The following is an 18,184-nucleotide window of genomic DNA, read 5'->3' on the forward strand; positions in this document are numbered from 1 at the left end:
CAGATCTATCTGAAAACCTACTTGAAAGATTTTCTTCAAAGCCGATTTATGAGTGGTAATCGTGCTAGCTGCTAAACCTTTTTCAAACAAGGATCTGAAAAAGGATATAGCCAAATTAACTGTCATGGTTGTAGTGTTCGATTCTCTCAAGAAAGATGCTAATTTTTTAACAGCCGAGTCATATTGTCTAATGGTTGACTCTCTCTCATCTGATTCTAGGAAGAGAATATCTGTGGGTCAATATCAGCATCTTTATTAGCCGCAAACTTCATGAAGTCCATAAAGTTAGGGTCTGGAGAATTCCTGAGGAAGCGAACACAGTCCTCATTTGTACTGATTGTGATAGCTTGGGATTGGGGGATCCGTTGAGGTCGGAGACCCAATTCCAGAAGAAGAGGATACCAGTTGCTCTTGGGCCAGTCCGGTGCAATCAGAGCTACTATCCCTTGAAAGACCTTAGTTTGCTTAGGACTTTCAAGAGAAGATTCACTGGAGGAAAAAATATAAATTCTCCTCCACTGATTCCAATCCAACGACAGGGCGTCCGTGGCATAAGCCAGAGGTCCAGGTTGGGGCCACATAACAAGGGAGCTTGTGGTTCGCTTGTGAGGCGAAGAGATCCACTTGGAGACCTGGGACTCTCCGGACTACCCACTGGAATGACCCGTCGTCCAGAGACCACTCTGATTCCAGAGGAACTGACCGGGACAGGGCGTCTGCTATCACATTTCTTACTCCTGCCAGGTGAGTGGCAGACAGATGCCATTTGTGTTTGTTTGCTAATGCAAAGATGGCTATCATGACATGATTCACATGCTTGGATTTGGACCCTCCTCTGTTGATGCAATGAACTACCACTGCACTGTCCAAAACTAGCCTTAGATGAGACTTCTTCGGGGAAGCAGTCTCTTCAGAGTAAGAAAAACTGCCATTGCTTCCAACACGTTTATGTGGAGCTGGCGAAATTGAACTGACCAAGTCCCCTGAACCTGTTTGAACTGAGAGTATCCCCCCCACCCGGACAGGGATGCATCCGTGTGAATGGTTAACACTGGAAGGGGATATTGAAGGGGTACTTTCTTGGCTAAGTTCTTTACTTTTGACCAAGGCCGTAGTTGGTTGCGGAGGATCTGTGGGATTACTGACAACTTGTCTCGATATTTGGAGTTGCTCTTGACCGCCAAATTCGATTTATATCTTTCAGCCTTGCTTTCAGAAGGATATCTGTTACCGAAAGCAAACTGAAGAGACCCTAGGATTCTCTCCTGGTTTCTTCTTGACGTTTGCTTGCATTTGAGAAATTGTCTGACAGATTTGCATATTTCTTCCGTTTGGCCACTGGAATTGACAGATGTTGGGGAAGACAAATCCCATTGGATTCCTAGCCACTGAAAACGAGATTCCGGAGTAAGTCTGGATTTCGTTTTGTTTATCTGGAACCCCAGATGTTCCAGAAAGTGAACTAACTTTTTGGTGGCTTTGAGACATTCCTCGACTGTTGGTGCCCAGATCAACCAATCGTCGAGGTATGCTGCTACATGATTCCCTGAGCTCTCAATTGTTGAACAACCACTTCTGCTATTTTTGTGAATACCCGCCCTGGGGGCTACATTCAGACCGAAGGGCATCACTTTGAATGAAAATGTTTGATTTCCTAGCCTGAATCCTAGGAATGGGCGGAAGTGCCTGGCTATAGGGATATGATAGTATGCGTCTGTAAGATCGATGGAGCATGTGACGGCTCCACGCGGAAGTAAGGTCCTTACTTGCGAGAGGGTAAGCATCTTGAACTTGTCGCAACGAATGAAAGAGTTTAGCTTTGACAAGTCTAAGATTACCCTTCTTTTTGTTGAGCCTTTCTTTGGCACGCTGAATAAGCGACCTTGAAATTTTAGATGCTTGACTCTCGCAATAGCTCCTTTCTGAAGGAGTTCTTCCGCGTAATCTGTCAATTCCTTTGACGGTATCTGGTGGAATGATTTGATTGGAGGAGGATCTTTGATCCAACTCCAGCCCAATCCTTTGGACACTATGCTCTGTGCCCAATTGCTGAACCCCCACCTGTGGCGGAAGAGGAACAGCCTCCCTCCTACCTGGGGAGCCTCATTGTTGATGGGCGGGTTGGCCACCACGCCCTCCTCTGAACTGCCTGCTCCTTGTACCCCTTCCTGCGCCACGCTGACGAAAGTAACCTCTCTGCCTACCTCTCGGCTGATTGTAGCCTTGAGCCTCATATGCAGGGTTGAAGGCCGGCGAGATAGCGTAGGAGGTGGATGGCTGAGATTGAGGGGGCAACAGGAGGATAGGCTGATTCTGCTTTGACTAGCAGGTTGTCCTTGTTTGGGTAACAGGACCAGCCTGCACAAACTGCTGCTGTTGCTGGAGTTTTTTATATGGCTGGAACCTCTTACCAGCCTTCTTCGGTTTCTTACCAGCAGTGGGAACGGCCTCTTGTTTCCTCTTCGAGGAAATACCCCACCTAGCTCTAAGGCTCTGGTTGAGCCTAGCAGCTTCGTGGTGTACTTCGTTAACTGCGGACTCTGGGAAGAGATCCGCTCCCCACATGCTAGAGGCCAAGAGTCTATTCGGCTCGTGCCTAATGGTACACTCTTGCAGAACATGCTTTCGGCAGTTCCTCCTAGCCTGGAAGAAGTCAAAAGCGTCCGTTAGTACCGTCTGGAACTGAGATTTCGCCAGAATCTTGAAAAGCGGTTCCGTAGCATAAGAGAGGGCAGCCATTTCCGTAATTATAAGGGAATTGAGGGACCTGCCAAACCTGGTTCGCGCATCAAACTCTGCCTGGATTAGGGAATCCGGCAGCCTTGGTAGTTTCTCGCCGAACTGGTCCATGGCGCAGTCCGGTTTGAGCTTACCAAGCGTGAATGTAGCTGGCAAGTTCTCCCACAATTCTCCGAAAGCTGGGAAGAGTGGAGAAGTAGACTCCGCCTCCCTCAACTGTGGGATGGGCTCATCCTTGAGGACTGCCTGAAGGGACTTCTCCACTAGTTTCGTGGCGAACGGAAGAGAAACCTCCTCTTCCGTCGCGAAAATAGTGAAGGGACTCTTGTAGGCCTGGAGTTTGGTGTTCGTACACTCCCAGTCCTCAAGGCAGTGAACCCATTCTCGCTGAGCATGATCCCTACTATATAGGACCGACTCTTTAGCGATCTTGTCTTCCCTCGTCAGAGCCGTTGGCGTCAGCCTAGCATAACCCATGAAAGGCTGCGTCAGACCCGGGAGGGTAAAAACTCGAAGTCCTCAATCCTTCGAGTTCCACACTCCGGGATAGAGATCATCCCATCTTTGAAAGGAGCGTAGGCAGCTACTCTCCATGGGTTCTCCATAGAGAAAGCTGGCAAAGAGTCATATGGCGGGAGTTGGAGAATCCCAGTGCTTGAAGCTGGGGAGACTGGAAGAGGAACCTGAGATAGCCCGGCTACTCGGTCCTCATTTTCTCTCATCCTGTTAGAGAGATCTTGAATTGATTGGCCTGACTGAGACAGAGTGTTTGACAACTGTGCAAACATCTGCTCGAACCGTGTCCCCAGGGCGGAGACTTGCGAGCCAACCAACTCGCCCACCTGCTGCATCACCACTGCTGAGAAAGCAGAGGGATCAAAGGTGCTAGGACCTGCTACCCCTACCGGCGTAGCCGGAGTGGAAGCGGTGGAGGCGGGAGAAGGCAGTGGCTCGGCGGGAGCGCGAGCCTTCTCCTTAGAAGCCTTGCTTCTGGAGCTCTTCGAGTGAGAAGAGCTCGGCTTCGCTTTCACCGCATCGGCGTAGGAAGTCGACGACTTCCTAGCCGAAGAAGACGAAGACGACTTCTTCGAAGTTGTCTTGGCCAGAGTCTTCGGTTCTCTCTGTCCCTTCACCTTTGCGGGTACAGAGAGAGCGGGAGAGCGGGTAGGGATCTCAGATCCCACAAAGCCTTGGAATGAAGCACTAGAAGAGGGGACAGGAGAAGATCCAGAAGCACCCAAGGAAAGACCTTGGGCGCCCGACACACCTACCTCAACCAACAAATCCTCCACCCCTACCGCCATGGGCTCGATATTAAGGTCCAGGGCAGCGACGTCCGGGACCGACTCCTGGGAGGCTACGACCCCAAAGGATTGCTGGAGGTCTTGCTGGATGGAGGCTATCAGAGGGGCAGCGGACAAGGGGTCAACATAACAGGTCGACTTGCCCGCGGGGAAGATCTGGACGGCCAGCTTCTTATCCAGAATGTAGGGCTGGCCTTTGGCGGCGTTCTTCCCGAAGCCGCCCACCCACGCTTTCAGGGTGGCGAGGGCGACTTCCCTCACACCAGTAGCCTGAAAGAAAGGCGAGATTAGCTTCCAATGGTGGAACGGGGTTAACAAACTTATGACTAAAAGTTGTTAGTAAGATGATAAGGAAGCCTATAACGGACTTACCCCATCACCCAGCTGACCGACCAGGTCGTAGCAGATGGCGCAGGCTTCAGGGTGCCAGACGATCATCTCGTTGAAAGACGTGGCACAGGGGGCGTGAGACCTACACTCATCGTGTCCACAGGGGTCGAACAGCGTCGCATTGCAGGCTGGGACCTGACAATTGGTAGCCTGTAAGTGGAAAGATACATGAGTACCAGGTAAACACTTACAGTCTAACAGATGCTCCGCTGGTGCCGGAGCGATAAAGTTAGATTAAACCAGAGCCCCGCCAAAATACGTGTGGTAACCAGGTTGGTTGTGCTCTCTAGGCTATAGCTCCGCTGATGGCGGAGACACAAAAGAGAAACCAACCAGGAGTGGTGGTAAAAGGAAACCACGACGGAAAATGGCGGGGATGGAAGATAATTTTAGTTATATAATACAATTCATTGTAAAATTAGGGTATATCCTTAAAATAATAATAATAAAAATAATAAAATAACTCTCCCTCCACCCGTCTACTAGAAGAGTGCGCGGGTAAGAAGCAAGCTCCCTTCCGGTAGCGGGGGAGAGATGTAAGGATATAGTAGGCAAGCAACCGACCACTAGAGGTGCCCACCCCGCCCGCTAGCGGAGCCAGTAACCTATAACCAAAGGTGCCCCGGCTGCGACGGAAGGCTCCTTACGTATAGCGAGGCAGGTGGCTGAGCAACTGGGGAGGGGGGGAGGAAGGTCTCGATGTAGCACGGCGGGAGCGAGAGAGGGGGGGAGGGATGGCCTACTCCTCCCCGCCTCACCAACTACCGCATGGAGACCCGGTACCTCATGAGTGGTCACCCTATACCCCCCGCTGGGAGGAACCCCTGGCCGCCTCAGAGTAGTAGTGAGAGAAGGCAACTGAGGTTGTCATGACAACCAAGGGGTCCCCCAGCTCCTCCCTATACCAGAAGGGGAGGGCGGGGGCAGGGTAAGGTGCGATGGGACACGTGACCGCAAGTGGCCTAGGCCGCGAGCAACACAACCGTGAGAGGGCCACGTGAACCAGGCTGTACCAATACAAGGAACAAGCACCTAGGCTAGCCTAACACCCTAAATGTAATAAATTATACATCGAAAAGACGGAAAAGACACTTTTAGTAAAAGAGAAAGAAGCCCAGGAGGAGGCAGACTGTTCCAAGAAACAGAGGCCTACTCGGAGCCAGCGATAGCCGATGAAGAGCAAGAGCCGGGATGCTGGGCCGGAAAAATAATAATAGCCCTAAATACCAAACTAAGAGAAATGGTAGGAGGGCTGAACTAGCTAAAACTCGATGTAAAAACAATGAATGTAATATAGTAAGCCCATAAGCATAAGAAGTCCAGTATGGAGGACCGGAATTGCTTACGAGGCAGCATGGCGCCGCCACGAGATAACCAGGGAAAACCGTATATGACCTATTTAAGAGGAAATACTGGTACCCGGAAGATAAAATGTGGTAAAATATTACTTATGAGTTACTTAACTTAGCCGTGGCAATAGCTGAGCGTTCCATGGTAGATAACAGTGAAAAATCCAGAGATATCACAGCACAATGAAAAATGGCGTCTAGATGCTAGCGCTAAAAATTAAGGATGTCCGCTAGGGGCGCTGCTGTCCGTGGCGTCCTCTAGTAGTAGTAGTAGAGGCTGCATCGCCCGTTGGTATCGGCTCTCTCTTGGGGGGATTCTGATTGGAAGTTCTAATTGGTGATTGGCTCGTGGTAGTGTTCCACACTCGCCCCTATTATCATACCGACACTTCTTTTTAAGAGTGAGCGAGTCAGTTTTACTGACATTTCTTAATTGTTGTTTTTCTCTGGTAATTTTAGGTTAATTTTACCTAGAAAGAATGATATTAAGGATCTTTCATAGGCCGACACGAGCTGAGCCCAGAAATAGATTTTTCCTACGTCAAAAATCCCTTTTCTGGGCTCAGCTCGTGTCGGCCTATGAAAGTGTACCAGAGAAACAGACAAGATGGGAATAAGGACAAATGAAAACCAGTTGTAAAAAAGAGATATATAATATAAGTGAATCAGGGACATACAGTATACAAACAAAGTACTTAAAGCTAACTTATCCTAAAACAATGACATGATAAAGAAAGCAATCAATATAAAGTACTTAAAAATTAACTTATATTAGACATAGTAATACACAGTAATGTAATGGCAAAATAACAAAAATTGATTCACTTAATTAAGATATTTACATAATATACAAACACATTGTGTTCTACCCTAGCATAAAAATAAGGGTAGAAACACTGAAGTACATTATAAGTACATAGCGTGGATGTCCCTAGCAAAAAATAAGGGACAATCCACCAATATGATTCTAGCGGCTAAGGCTAGAGTATCCGAGTAGCATGGCAATAGGGTGAGGCATGTTGGACGAGGTAGGTAGAAAGGAGACCTGGACTATACTACGACTACTATACAGTATTAGGAGAAACAATGTTTCCCGCTGCTACTGCAGAAAATTTTAAAGATTCCAAGGACTTTAGGTAATGACGTTTAAAGACTGTCTGTGATTTCCATCCAGTATACTTTTTAAGATCCTCAAAGTTCATATGTTGGAAGTAATTAATTGAGGTGGCTACTCCTCTGATGTCATGTGCTTTTGGAAATGAATCAGGATTGGCTTGTTTAATGAAGTAAAGGATCTGTTGTCTGATTCCTTTTACTGATAAAGTACTACCTTTTTTCTCTCGTAAAGAAGAGAACCTGAGGATCTTGAGGATGTACGACATAGAAAGGCTCTTAAAGTTGATACTGGGCAGAGAGAAGGATCTTGCGGAAGTGGGATGACTTTCCAAGGAGCCCACCTTGCAAGGGGATCCTCAAATTTAGCCAAAAAGCTACGATCCGGAGCAAGTAGAACTTCTCCTGAGGGGAGGAATTCCACATGACCCGCATCTCTGGATAGAGCCGACAGTTCTGAAATTCTGGCTCCTGGAAGCCAGCTTAATAAGAATAACGTCTTTCTAAGAAGCATTATAAATGTGCAAGACGAGTTGTCAGTATCTGAGGCTAGTTTGAGGACATCATTTAAGAACCATGAAACTGCAGTAGGCCTTTGAGAAGGTAAGTCTAGCACAGGCTTTGGGAATGGACGTAAAAGTAAGATTCTGTTAGGTCTATCTGGAAACCCAACTGAAAGATTTTCTTCAAAGCCGATTTATGAGTAGTAATAGTGCTAGCTGCTAAGCCTTTTTCAAACAAGGACCTGAAAAAGGATATAGCTAAGTGACTGTCATGGTTGTAGTGTTTGATTCTTTCAGGAAGGATGCTAATTTCTTAACAACTGAGTTATATTGTCTAATAGTTGACTCTCTCTTATCTGATCTAGGAAGAGGATGTTTTTGTGGATCAATGTTAGCATCTTTGTTAGCGCAAACTTCATGAAGTCCACTAAAGTTAGGGTCTGAAGAATTCCTGAGGAAGCGAACACAGTCCTCATTTGTACTGATTGCGACAGCTTGGGATTGGGAATCCGTTGAGGTCGAAGACCCAATTCCAGAAGCAGGGGATACCAGTTGCTTTTTGGCCAGTCTGGAGCAATCAGAGCTACTAGTCCCTTGAAAGTCCTCAGCTTGCTCAAGACTTTCAAAAGAATATTCACTGGAGGAAAAACATAAATTTTTCTCCATTGATTCCAATCTAACGACAGGGCGTCCGTGGCATAAGCCAGAGGGTCCAGGTTGGGGGCCACATAGCAAGGAAGCTTGTGGTTTGCTTGTGAGGCGAAGAGATCTACTTGGAGACCTGGGACTCTCCGGCATATCCACTGGAATGACCCGTCGTCCAGGGACCATTCTGATTCCAGGGGGACTGACCGGGACAAAGCGTCTGCTATCACATTTCTTACCCCTGCCAGGTGAGTGGCGGACAGATGCCATCTGTGCTTGCCTGCTAGCGCAAAGATAGCTATCATGACATGATTTACGTGTTTGGATTTGGACCCTCCTCTGTTGATGCAATGTACTACCACTGCACTGTCCAGAACTAGTCTTAGATGAGACTTCTTCGGGGGAAGGAGTCTCTTCAGGGTAAGAAATACTGCCATTGCTTCCAGGACGTTTATGTGAATCAGAGTATCAGGCAGCCTTGGAAGCTTCTCGCCAAACTTGTCCATTGCGCAGTCTGGCTTAAGCTTACCAATCGAGAACGTGGCAGGCAAGTTCTCCACAATTCTCCAAAGGCTGGGAAGAGCGGAGAAGTAGACTCAGCTTCCCTCAGCTGTGGCATGGCTCTCCTTGAGGACTGCCTGAAGAGTCGCTTCCACTATTTTGGTAGAACGAACGGAAGAGAAGCCTCCTCCTCCGTCGCAAAATAGTGAAAGGACTCTTGAAAGCTTGGAGCTTAGTGTTGGTACACTCCCAATCCTCTAGGTAGTGAAACCCATTCCCGCTGTGCGTGCTCCCTACTATACAGCACGTTCTCTCGGGAAATCTTGTCCTCTCTAGTGAGAGCAGCCACGGTCAGCCTAGCATACCCAATGAAAGGCTGAGTCAATCCAGGAGGATAGAACTCGAAGTCCTCAATTCTTCGAGTTCCACACTCCGGGACAGAGATCATGCCGTCCTTGAATGGAGCATAAGCGGCCACTCTCCATGGGTTAGCCATGGAGAAGGCTGGTAGGGATTCGTATGGAGGTAACTGCAGAATGCCAGTACCTGCTACGGGGGAGCTTGGCTGAGGAACCTGAGAAAGCCCAGCAACACGGTCCTCTTGCTCTCTAACTCTGTTAGAGAGATCCTGAATGGATTGGCCAGACTGATTGATGGTGTTTGACAGCTGCGCAAACATCTCGTTCAAACCTGGTCCCGAGGGCGGACACCTGCGAGCCAACCATCTCTCCCACTTGCTGCATCACCACTGCGAGAAGGTGGTGGGATCAAAGGAGCCTGGTCCCGCCACCCCAACCGGGGTTACCGGAGTGGATGCGGTGGAGGCCGGAGAAGGCGTTGGCTCGGCTGGAGCGCGAGCCTTCTCCTTAGAAGCCTTGCTTCTAGAGCTCTTAGAGTACGAAGAGCTCGGCTTTGCCTTCACCGCGTCAGCGTAGGAAGTCGTAGACTTCTTTGCTGAAGAAGTCGTCTTGTGGAGGGTCTTCTGTTCTCTCTGTCCCTTCACCTTCGGGGGTACAGAAAGAGCGGGAGAGCAGGCAGGGATCTCAGATCCCGTAAAAGCCTTGGAAAGAAGCAGTAGAAAGGACAGGAGAAGAAGATCCAGGAGCGCCTAAGGAAAGACCTTGGGCGCCCGACACACCTACCTCAACCAACAAATCCTCTGCCCCTACTGCCATAGGCTCGATGTTCAGGTCAAGTTCGCCACATCTTGGGACCGGCTCCTGCGTGGAGACGGACCCGAACGCCTGCTGACTTCTGCTGTATCGAAGCTATGAGAGGGGCTGCCGAGATGGGGGGTCAGCATAGCCGTCGACTTGCCACCGGGGGGGAAGATCTGAACGGCCAGCTTTCTTGTCGAGATGTATGGCTGCCCTTGGCGGCGTTCTTCCTGAGCCGCCCACCCAAGCCTTCAGGGTTGCCAAGGCGACTATTCTTCCGGCGGCAGCCTGAAAGAGGAAGGCGAAATGACGCTTCTAGCGGCGGAGCACAGGTTGAACAAGCTTATAAACTAAGTGTTATTAGTGATACGACCAAGAAGTCTAAGAGTAGACTTACCCCACCCAACAGCTGACTAAACAAGGTCGTAAGCATATGGTGCAGGCTTCTGGGTGCCAGAACAATCAGACCATTGTGGGGTAGTGGCACACGGGGCGTGAGTCCTACACTTCCTCATGGGCGCACGGGGTGTAGAGAGTCGCGTTGCACCCCAGGACCTGACGGTTGGTAGCCTGTAAGTGGGAAAGATACATAAGTATCAGGTGCACACTTACAGCCTAACAAATTGCTCCGCTGCATGCCGGAGCGTGAAAGTTAGATTAAACCAGAGGTCCCCCAGCCATAATACGTGTGTAACTAGCGGTTGGAAGTGTCTAAGCTACGCCGGAGACGGGAGAAAAATAAAATTCCAACCAGGGGTGGTGGCGAGCATGAAACCACGACGGAGAACGACGGAGATGGTACACATAAATAAATTAACACTAAAATTCACCGTAAAATTAGGGATATCCTTATATATATAACGGAAGTAGAAATTTTTAATTTTTTCCCGTCTACTAGAAGAGTGCCCGGGTAAGGAGCGAGCTCTCCGTCCGGTAGCGGAAAAAAAGGATATAGTAGGCAGCAACAGACCACTAGTAATGACCACCCCGCCGCTGGCGGAGCCAGAAAAAAAACGAAACTATAAAACCCAAAGGGGCCCCCGGCTTCATCGGAGGCTCCGTTCATTACAGTAGGGGGAAGGGTGGGATGAGCAATAGGTGGGGGGTCCCCGGCGTAACGCGGCGGGAGAGAGAGAGAGGGGGGGTGGCCTACCCCTCCCCGTCCCTACGCTACCCGCTCGGTGACCCGGTACCCGAGACAGTGGTCACCCTGACCCCAGCTGAGAGGGAGCTCCTGGCCTCTCAGAGAGAGAGGGAGGAAGGCCTACTGTGGTTGTCATGGTAACCAATGATTCCCCCAGACCCTCCCTACCCTGTTAGGGAGGGAAAGGGAAGGGAAGGGTAAGGTGCTATGGGACACGTGATCGCAGGTGGCCTAAGCCGCGATAGCAACACAACCATGGAGGGGCCACGTGAACCAGACTGTACCAAACACATGGTACATGCCACCTAGGCTAGCCTAACACCCTAAATAATACTAATAATACATAAAGTAAAGGGGGGAAAAGACACTTTAGTAAAAGAGAAAGAAGCCAGGAGGAGGCAATCTGTCCGAGGAACAGTTGACTACTCGGAGCCAGTGGTAGCCGATGAAGAGCAAGACCGGGATGCTGGGCCAGAAACACAGTACAGGCAGTCCCCACGGGTTACGACGGGGGGGTTCCGTTCTTGAGACGCCCGTCGTAAGCCGAAAATCTCGTAAGCCGAACGACGCTTGGGAAATATGTCTAAACTAATAAAAAGTTATAAAAACCTTACTTGTAATCCTTTGGTTACATACATGTTGTTTCCTGTAGTTTTATGTACAACCTGGAGTTATTTTCATAAAAGAATGCTGGTTCTTGAAGGTAAAAACTATTGTTAATCCTCTGGTGACACTACATTCTTGAAGTTTTATGTACAACCTGGAGTGATTTTGCAAAATCTTGAGGGCTACAAGAACAGCTGATTACTATTTACGTATCATATAGACTAATTAAAGTAAATGTATCTTTAAATAGGCTTATATATAGTATCAACAAAACATTTCCTGCCATGAGTCAGAGGCCGTTTAATGAAACGAACACTTCTCTGTCCCTATCTGTTCAGAAAATAAACGTTACGTCAATCCCCAAGACCATTGTTGCCAAAGCGTCTCCTCTCTCCTCTCCTCTCTCTCTCTCTCTCTCTCTGATCAAATTACATGGAAACTTGAACATACGATTGCCCTAATATTCGAATTTTGTTTTTTTGAGATATAACAGAAAATTTGACGAAATACAAGCTTTGATATACAACGAAATATTTGAGATACGATTTTGCGATGAGTGTTAGTTGTATAGGCGACCGATAAATGGCGTTCAGTCTGTTTGTTTGTTGGTGCTGCATGTTAACACGTCGTTGTTTAGTTCGTTGTATTGCGCCTATTTTTCGTGTTATTTTTGTCTATTTTATTATTAACCATGGGTCTCAAAGCTAAAGACAAGCAGGTGATAAGAAAAAAACCCAAGAAAATTATTTCGATGGAAGCAAAACATGAAAATTATAGCAAAGCATGAACGTGGCGTTCGTATCGTCGATTTGGCAAACGAATATGGTCGAAATCCTTCTACAATATCCACGATCATCAAGCAGAAGGAAGCTATAAAAACCCCCGAGACCATTGTTGCCAAACGTCTCTCTCTCTCTCTCTCTCTCTCTCTCTTCTCTCTCTCTCTCTCTCTCTCTCTCTCTCTCTCTCTCTCTCTCTCTCTCTGATCAAATTACGTACTGGATAATGTCTCTCTTTGGATACTTCGATTTTGCCAAATATTGAGGGCTACAAGAACAGTTGATTACTATTTACGTATCATATAGACTAATTAAAGTAAACGTATCTTTAAATAGGCTTATATTATTAGTATCAACAAAACGTTTACTGGCATGAGTCAGAGGCCGTTTAACGAAACGAACACTTCTCTGTCCTTAACTCGGAGCGTCGGAAGACGCCTCTCTCTCTCTCTCTCCTCTCTCTCTCTCTCTCTCTCTCTCTCCTCTCTCTCTCTCTCTCTGATCAAATTACTGGATAATGTCTCTCTTTGGATACTTGGAATTTGCGTTGTAATCTAACCAGAAACTTCGTTTTGTTATTATTACTGGAAACAAGCAATGATTTTTTCATTATTTGCGCTTTTGGACTGTATATGTAAAACTAGTATGTATTCATTCGCTCGGAAACTAGTTCCTCATATGAGGCGTCACTAAAAACACTAGAAAAAATACAACATAAAAAGTGTCGAAAATCATCATAATCTCAAAATTTTTGTTGTAATCTAACCAGAAACTTATTTTTATTAATTATACTGTGCTAAACTATAAAGGATTTTTATCATAGTATGCGTTTTTTAAAAGCGTCGTTAACTCGGAGCGTCGGAAGTGTCAGCGTCGTAACCTCGGAACAAGAGTCGTAAACCCAGGACGGATTTTTCCATTGAATATTTAAGAAAAAGTGTCGTAACCTCGGAACGTCGTAAGCCGGAACCGTCGTAACCCGGGGACCCGCCTGTATAGCCCTAAATACCAAACTAAGAGAAATGGTAAAAGGGCTGACCTAGCTATAAAAACGATGTAATAAACGATGAACGTAATATAGTAAGCCCATAAGTATAAGATGTCCCAGTATGGGAGACCGGGAAATCTTAACACGAAGGCGGCATGCCGCCGCCACGAGTTCAACCGGGAGACCTATATGACCTATTAAGAAAGGAAAATACTGGTCCCTGGAAGACTAAAAACCCAACACAGTAAAATACTACTTATGAGGCACTTAACTTAGCCGATGCGATAGCTGCACGTTCCATCGTAAAGACGAGGTAGAATTACGAAAAACACAACACGAGAGAAAAAAGCACTCAAGCGTTGCAAACCTAATGATTAAGGATGACCGCTAGGGGCGCTGCTGTCCGTGGCGTCAGTAGTAGTAGTAGTAGCGGCCGCATCACCCTTTCGTATCAGCTCTCTCTGTGTGGGGGATGTTTATGTTGGAAGGTCTAAATGGTGAATGACTCGTGGTAGTGATCCCACTCGCCTATATTCCCATACCGACACTTCTTTTATAGAGTGAGCGAGTCAGTTTTACTGACATTTTCTTAATTTTGTTTTTCTCTGGTAATTTTAGATTAATTTTGCCTAGAAAGAATGATATTAAGGATACTTTCATAGGCCGACACGAGCTTGAGCCCAGAAAAAGGGAACATTAGCCGGCCCGGCCCCCTTAATGCCCTAAGCATGTGGGCAGTGCCAGTGATCAGTGATCAGGTACAATGGTGCAATAGTGGAGTGGAATAAGTCGGCTCCACAACATAGATTAAAAGACTAGAAAGATAATGAACATGTACACACTACATAGAAGAGGAGGAATTGTATCAAAACTGAAAGCAGAGACTAGGACAACATTTGAAGACCTGTAAGGATGAATGGCTAAGAATTGCTGGGACAGAGACCTGATTAAAGAGGAGGAAGACCAGAAACATATAAAGATAGAACAACAAGGAATAGAATAGAAGAATGGCACAGGAAACCCGTGCATGGACAGTTCATATGACAAACAATTGTCCAACAATGAAACATGGCAGTGGCTTCAGAGGGGGAACGTAAGAAACAGAATTAGTAACAAGACACTAAGGGGCACAAACACATTGACTAGAACTGATTCTGATCACCAAAACCAAAATCAAAGTATCACTCATAGATGTCACAGTACTGAGGTGCTGTAGGGTGGAGGAGAAACAGAGAGAAAAAATATAATAGTGCCAAGACCTGCAGATTGAATGGAGAAGGCTGTGGGATATGCCATTAGGGGTAGTTCCCAAAATCCCTGTGAAAGAAACCTTGGTGAACTGAAAGCCAAAGTAGCACTACGACTTATGCAGAGAGTGTGTTACTAGAAACTCAACAAATAATAAGGAAAGTGATGGACTCCTAAGGAAGCAGGGTGCAACCCATAACCCTACACTGCAAACTACCATTCTGGATATGTAGTGTATGATAGACAAAAATAATAGTACAGGCAATCCCTGGTTATTGGTGATCCGATTTTATCGGGTATGTAATGGCTCTGATACATACCCAACAGAAGCCGTAATGTCCGGTTATCAGCACCGATAAGCACCAAAAATCGCCGGTTTTCGGTTATCGGCAATTTCCGCTTATTGTCATGCCGTTGGAACGGAAGCTCTGGCCGATAACCAGGGACTGCCTGTAACAACAATCTCCAGGCAGAATCAAGTGAAGGGGTTTTCAGCTTTCTTTTCTTTCCTTATATGAGGACCAGCTAAGAGACCATGATGCCCAGAACATTTCTAAGATGTTCCTTCAACACTTCTCCTTCCAGACCTTCCTCCAGATGCCCAATGGCATCAACTACGTTTTCTATGATTGACACTTTTTTTTCATGAATTTTTCCAGAAAATAACTTACGGAAAAAATTTATTGACAAGCTACATGTCATCAGATCACGAGAGGGTTAAAGACTCCAGTTGTATAACACGAGCAGTATTTACTGTGATCCTCATAATGCAGGTGGTTCATAGTTACCACATGAGGTTAATTAAACACTATTAATTCTATACATCAAGCAAGTAATATTTTGATTTGAAAAACCTTTTCTACAGTACTTTAATAAAAATTAAGGGGGCCATTGGGGAAGGGGAATGGAGGGGGACACAGAGAAAGGCAGCCAAGGAAATTAATGTAACAGGTAAAGAAAGGGGTGGCATGATTAATATGAAGTACAGTGGAGAAAGTTGGCCCAAAATTTTTCTAGGAGAGCTGTAATAAATATCTTGTACGTTTTTTTTTTCAGAGATCAAGAAAAATTTGTTTCCTTATGTCTGCAGCTTCTCAATACACATTTATCACTTGCATTGACTGGTGGTATGACACAGGCAGTCCTTGGTTCAGAGGCTACATCTCTGCGGGAACTTCTTTTCAGGTATCTTAACATGATGCAAGTTTTGTATGTACTTCTATCCAGTAAACCACTGGAATTTCTCGTTGTTTCCTTAAGTATATGAGTTAGCATTGATTATTTTTGAGATTTAAAAGAAAAATGTGCTTGATTATAAAGCAAACAAAGATTGATTGCTTATTTGCTAATTAGTATTGGAATGTAGCAAAGATTTTGTTATTAGATGAGTTGTCTTTCCAGCATGTGTATGCTTAGTGCCTATGTGACTTTCATGATTTTTGTGAGGGATGTGTTAAGAAATTTTAATATGATTATTTAATTTTGTTTGTGGCATGGGATACTGTATTTATTTTGTTATTCATCCATGTTATTTCATAGCCCTTTTAGTTTGTTATAAAGAAAGTATCTAAAATCTAAGAGGCAAAATCTGTTTATTTGAAAATACAAGTAAATGTACAAGATTTTGTTTGTTTATAAACATTTTTATACTGGAGTTTATTTTTAAAGGCAGTTCAGAGTAATTTATTGCAAGATAGATAAATGAACTACTGTTAATGTAGTATATTATGAAACATGATGTGCATTAAAGTTTTAGAGAAAAGATATACTCTTCAGAATAAGTATGTCAGTAAGTTTTTTCCTTAGTTAGATTGTATAGAGATATGCAACAGTACTTTATTATTTTTCAGGTTAGTTGATGCGAAATTACCACGTGCCATTGAAGCTGGAGTTTGTGAAGGTTTAAGTTCGCCTTTGCTTTTGCCACCTTTGGCATCACGTATGGGTCTCTTGTACACGTTACTTCCAAAATCACCAGAGGACTGGGGTCAGCTTTCTAGAGGTCAGGTATGTTTAAAGAGATTAGGGAAGTACTATACTGTATGTATTTGTGAAATGAGATGTTTCATCAATGCACTTTAATAGCTCTTTAGTGGAAGGTAATCAGTCATATTGGTGCAGAAATTCAGTGTTCTCATTTGTAGAGGCACCTTCATAGTTGGTAAAATACTGCATTATGATATACAGTACTAATAATTGTAATAATGGTAAATCTTGCGTGGGTGACCATCAGTGAATGATAGAAACCATTGGCACATAAGTTCTCGAGGCTATCTGTGCTTTCCTAAAACAGATGAGTATTACCATCTAAAGGTTTCCTCTCACCAGTCTGGTTCCATGACTAGTTAAAAGAGGTCATATGATTGTAGGGGTAATTCTGCAACCTTGTAAAAAAAAAAAAAAAAAAAATGAAACCAAGGAAATTAGTATGAGTTGTAGGTTACAGTGTGGTATAAGAGGCCAAGAATCAGTGAGACCTGTGATACAGCATGCAGAAATGGGTGCAAGTTCCATATCACAGGTATATATCAGACAGTGAGTTTCTGAACTAAATGTCACATACTTAGCACAGTACGGTATATACTGTTTTACAAATGAGAAATGTCACTGAAAATGAATAAAGGAATTAAGTATAAGGCAGTTTGAGTAACAACTAGAAATGGGATTTATAGAGTAATAAGTCAATAAGAAGAAAGTTTTTTGAGATCAGTGTTTATGCTGGATACAACACATTATAGTTGACTCATTGATTTGTGAGTTTGCAATTCACAGACTCGGCGATTAGGAGAATTTTTTTATGGAACCTATATAAATTATTCGCAGGAAAACTCGCCCATTCACAGATTTTTTTGTTGAGCAAAACAGTGCTCCCCCTTTTTATGTGGTATTAGGTTCCAGAACCTGCCGTGGAAATGAAAAATCCCCTTTAAAATCCTTATAACTAGCTTATAACTGCCAAATACCCAGTACCCTATAAACTAAAATGCTTATGACTGTCTATTTTAACATTTCACTGCTTAACCCTATAAATCCCATTTCATTATTTATGATTATTTATTTTTCAAGTTTTAACATTGCTTTTAACCCTTAAACGCCGACTGGACGTATTTTACGTCAACATTTTTTGTATTTCTTCGGGTGCCAACTGGACGTATTTTACGTCGAACATTTTTTTTGTCTCTCGGGGTTGCGGTTTCCAACTGGACGTAATTTACATCGACATACAAAAGTTTTTTTAAAAATTCGCGGGTGGAAAAATATTTTTAGGCCTACCAGCCGAAAACTCTTGAATCACGCGCCCCTTGGGGGATTTGCTGGGTAGTTCATGGATTAACAGGTGTTTTTTTTGTACAATCATTACGCAGGCGCGCACGCGCGAATTCTTTCTTGCCGCACTAAAAAGTATCTGTGACACATCTCGGAAATTATTTTTCGTCACTTTGACATAATGTTTTTTTTTTACCATTATAAAATTAGCCGTTACATGGAGTATTATAATATGAAAATGTGCGCATTTTTATGTAGAATACAACAATAAATACTCATGATTGTAGCTTTTATCAGTTTTGAGATATTCTTATATAAATAACGATAAGTGCCAAAATTTCAACCTTCGGTCAACTTTGACTCTACCGAAATGGTCGAAAAAACGCAATTGTAAGCTAAAACTCTTATATTTTAGTAATATTCAATCATTTACCTTAATTTTGCAACTAAT

The 18,184-nt window shown here is 44.9% G+C and overlaps 1 protein-coding gene across 1 annotated transcript in view; it reads left to right on the forward strand.

The window, feature by feature from the left end:
* Positions 1-18,184, forward strand: part of LOC135226952 (probable E3 ubiquitin-protein ligase HERC1) — a 448,279-nt gene that overhangs the window by 414,141 nt on the left and 15,954 nt on the right. The window contains exons 17-18 of the mRNA XM_064266635.1: positions 15,523-15,651; positions 16,317-16,473. Coding sequence (XP_064122705.1) covers positions 15,523-15,651; positions 16,317-16,473 — 286 coding nt within the window. The remainder of the gene's footprint in view (positions 1-15,522; positions 15,652-16,316; positions 16,474-18,184) is intronic.

Source organism: Macrobrachium nipponense, chromosome 15, assembly GCF_015104395.2.
Source record: "Macrobrachium nipponense isolate FS-2020 chromosome 15, ASM1510439v2, whole genome shotgun sequence".
NCBI classification, from domain to species: domain Eukaryota; kingdom Metazoa; phylum Arthropoda; class Malacostraca; order Decapoda; family Palaemonidae; genus Macrobrachium; species Macrobrachium nipponense.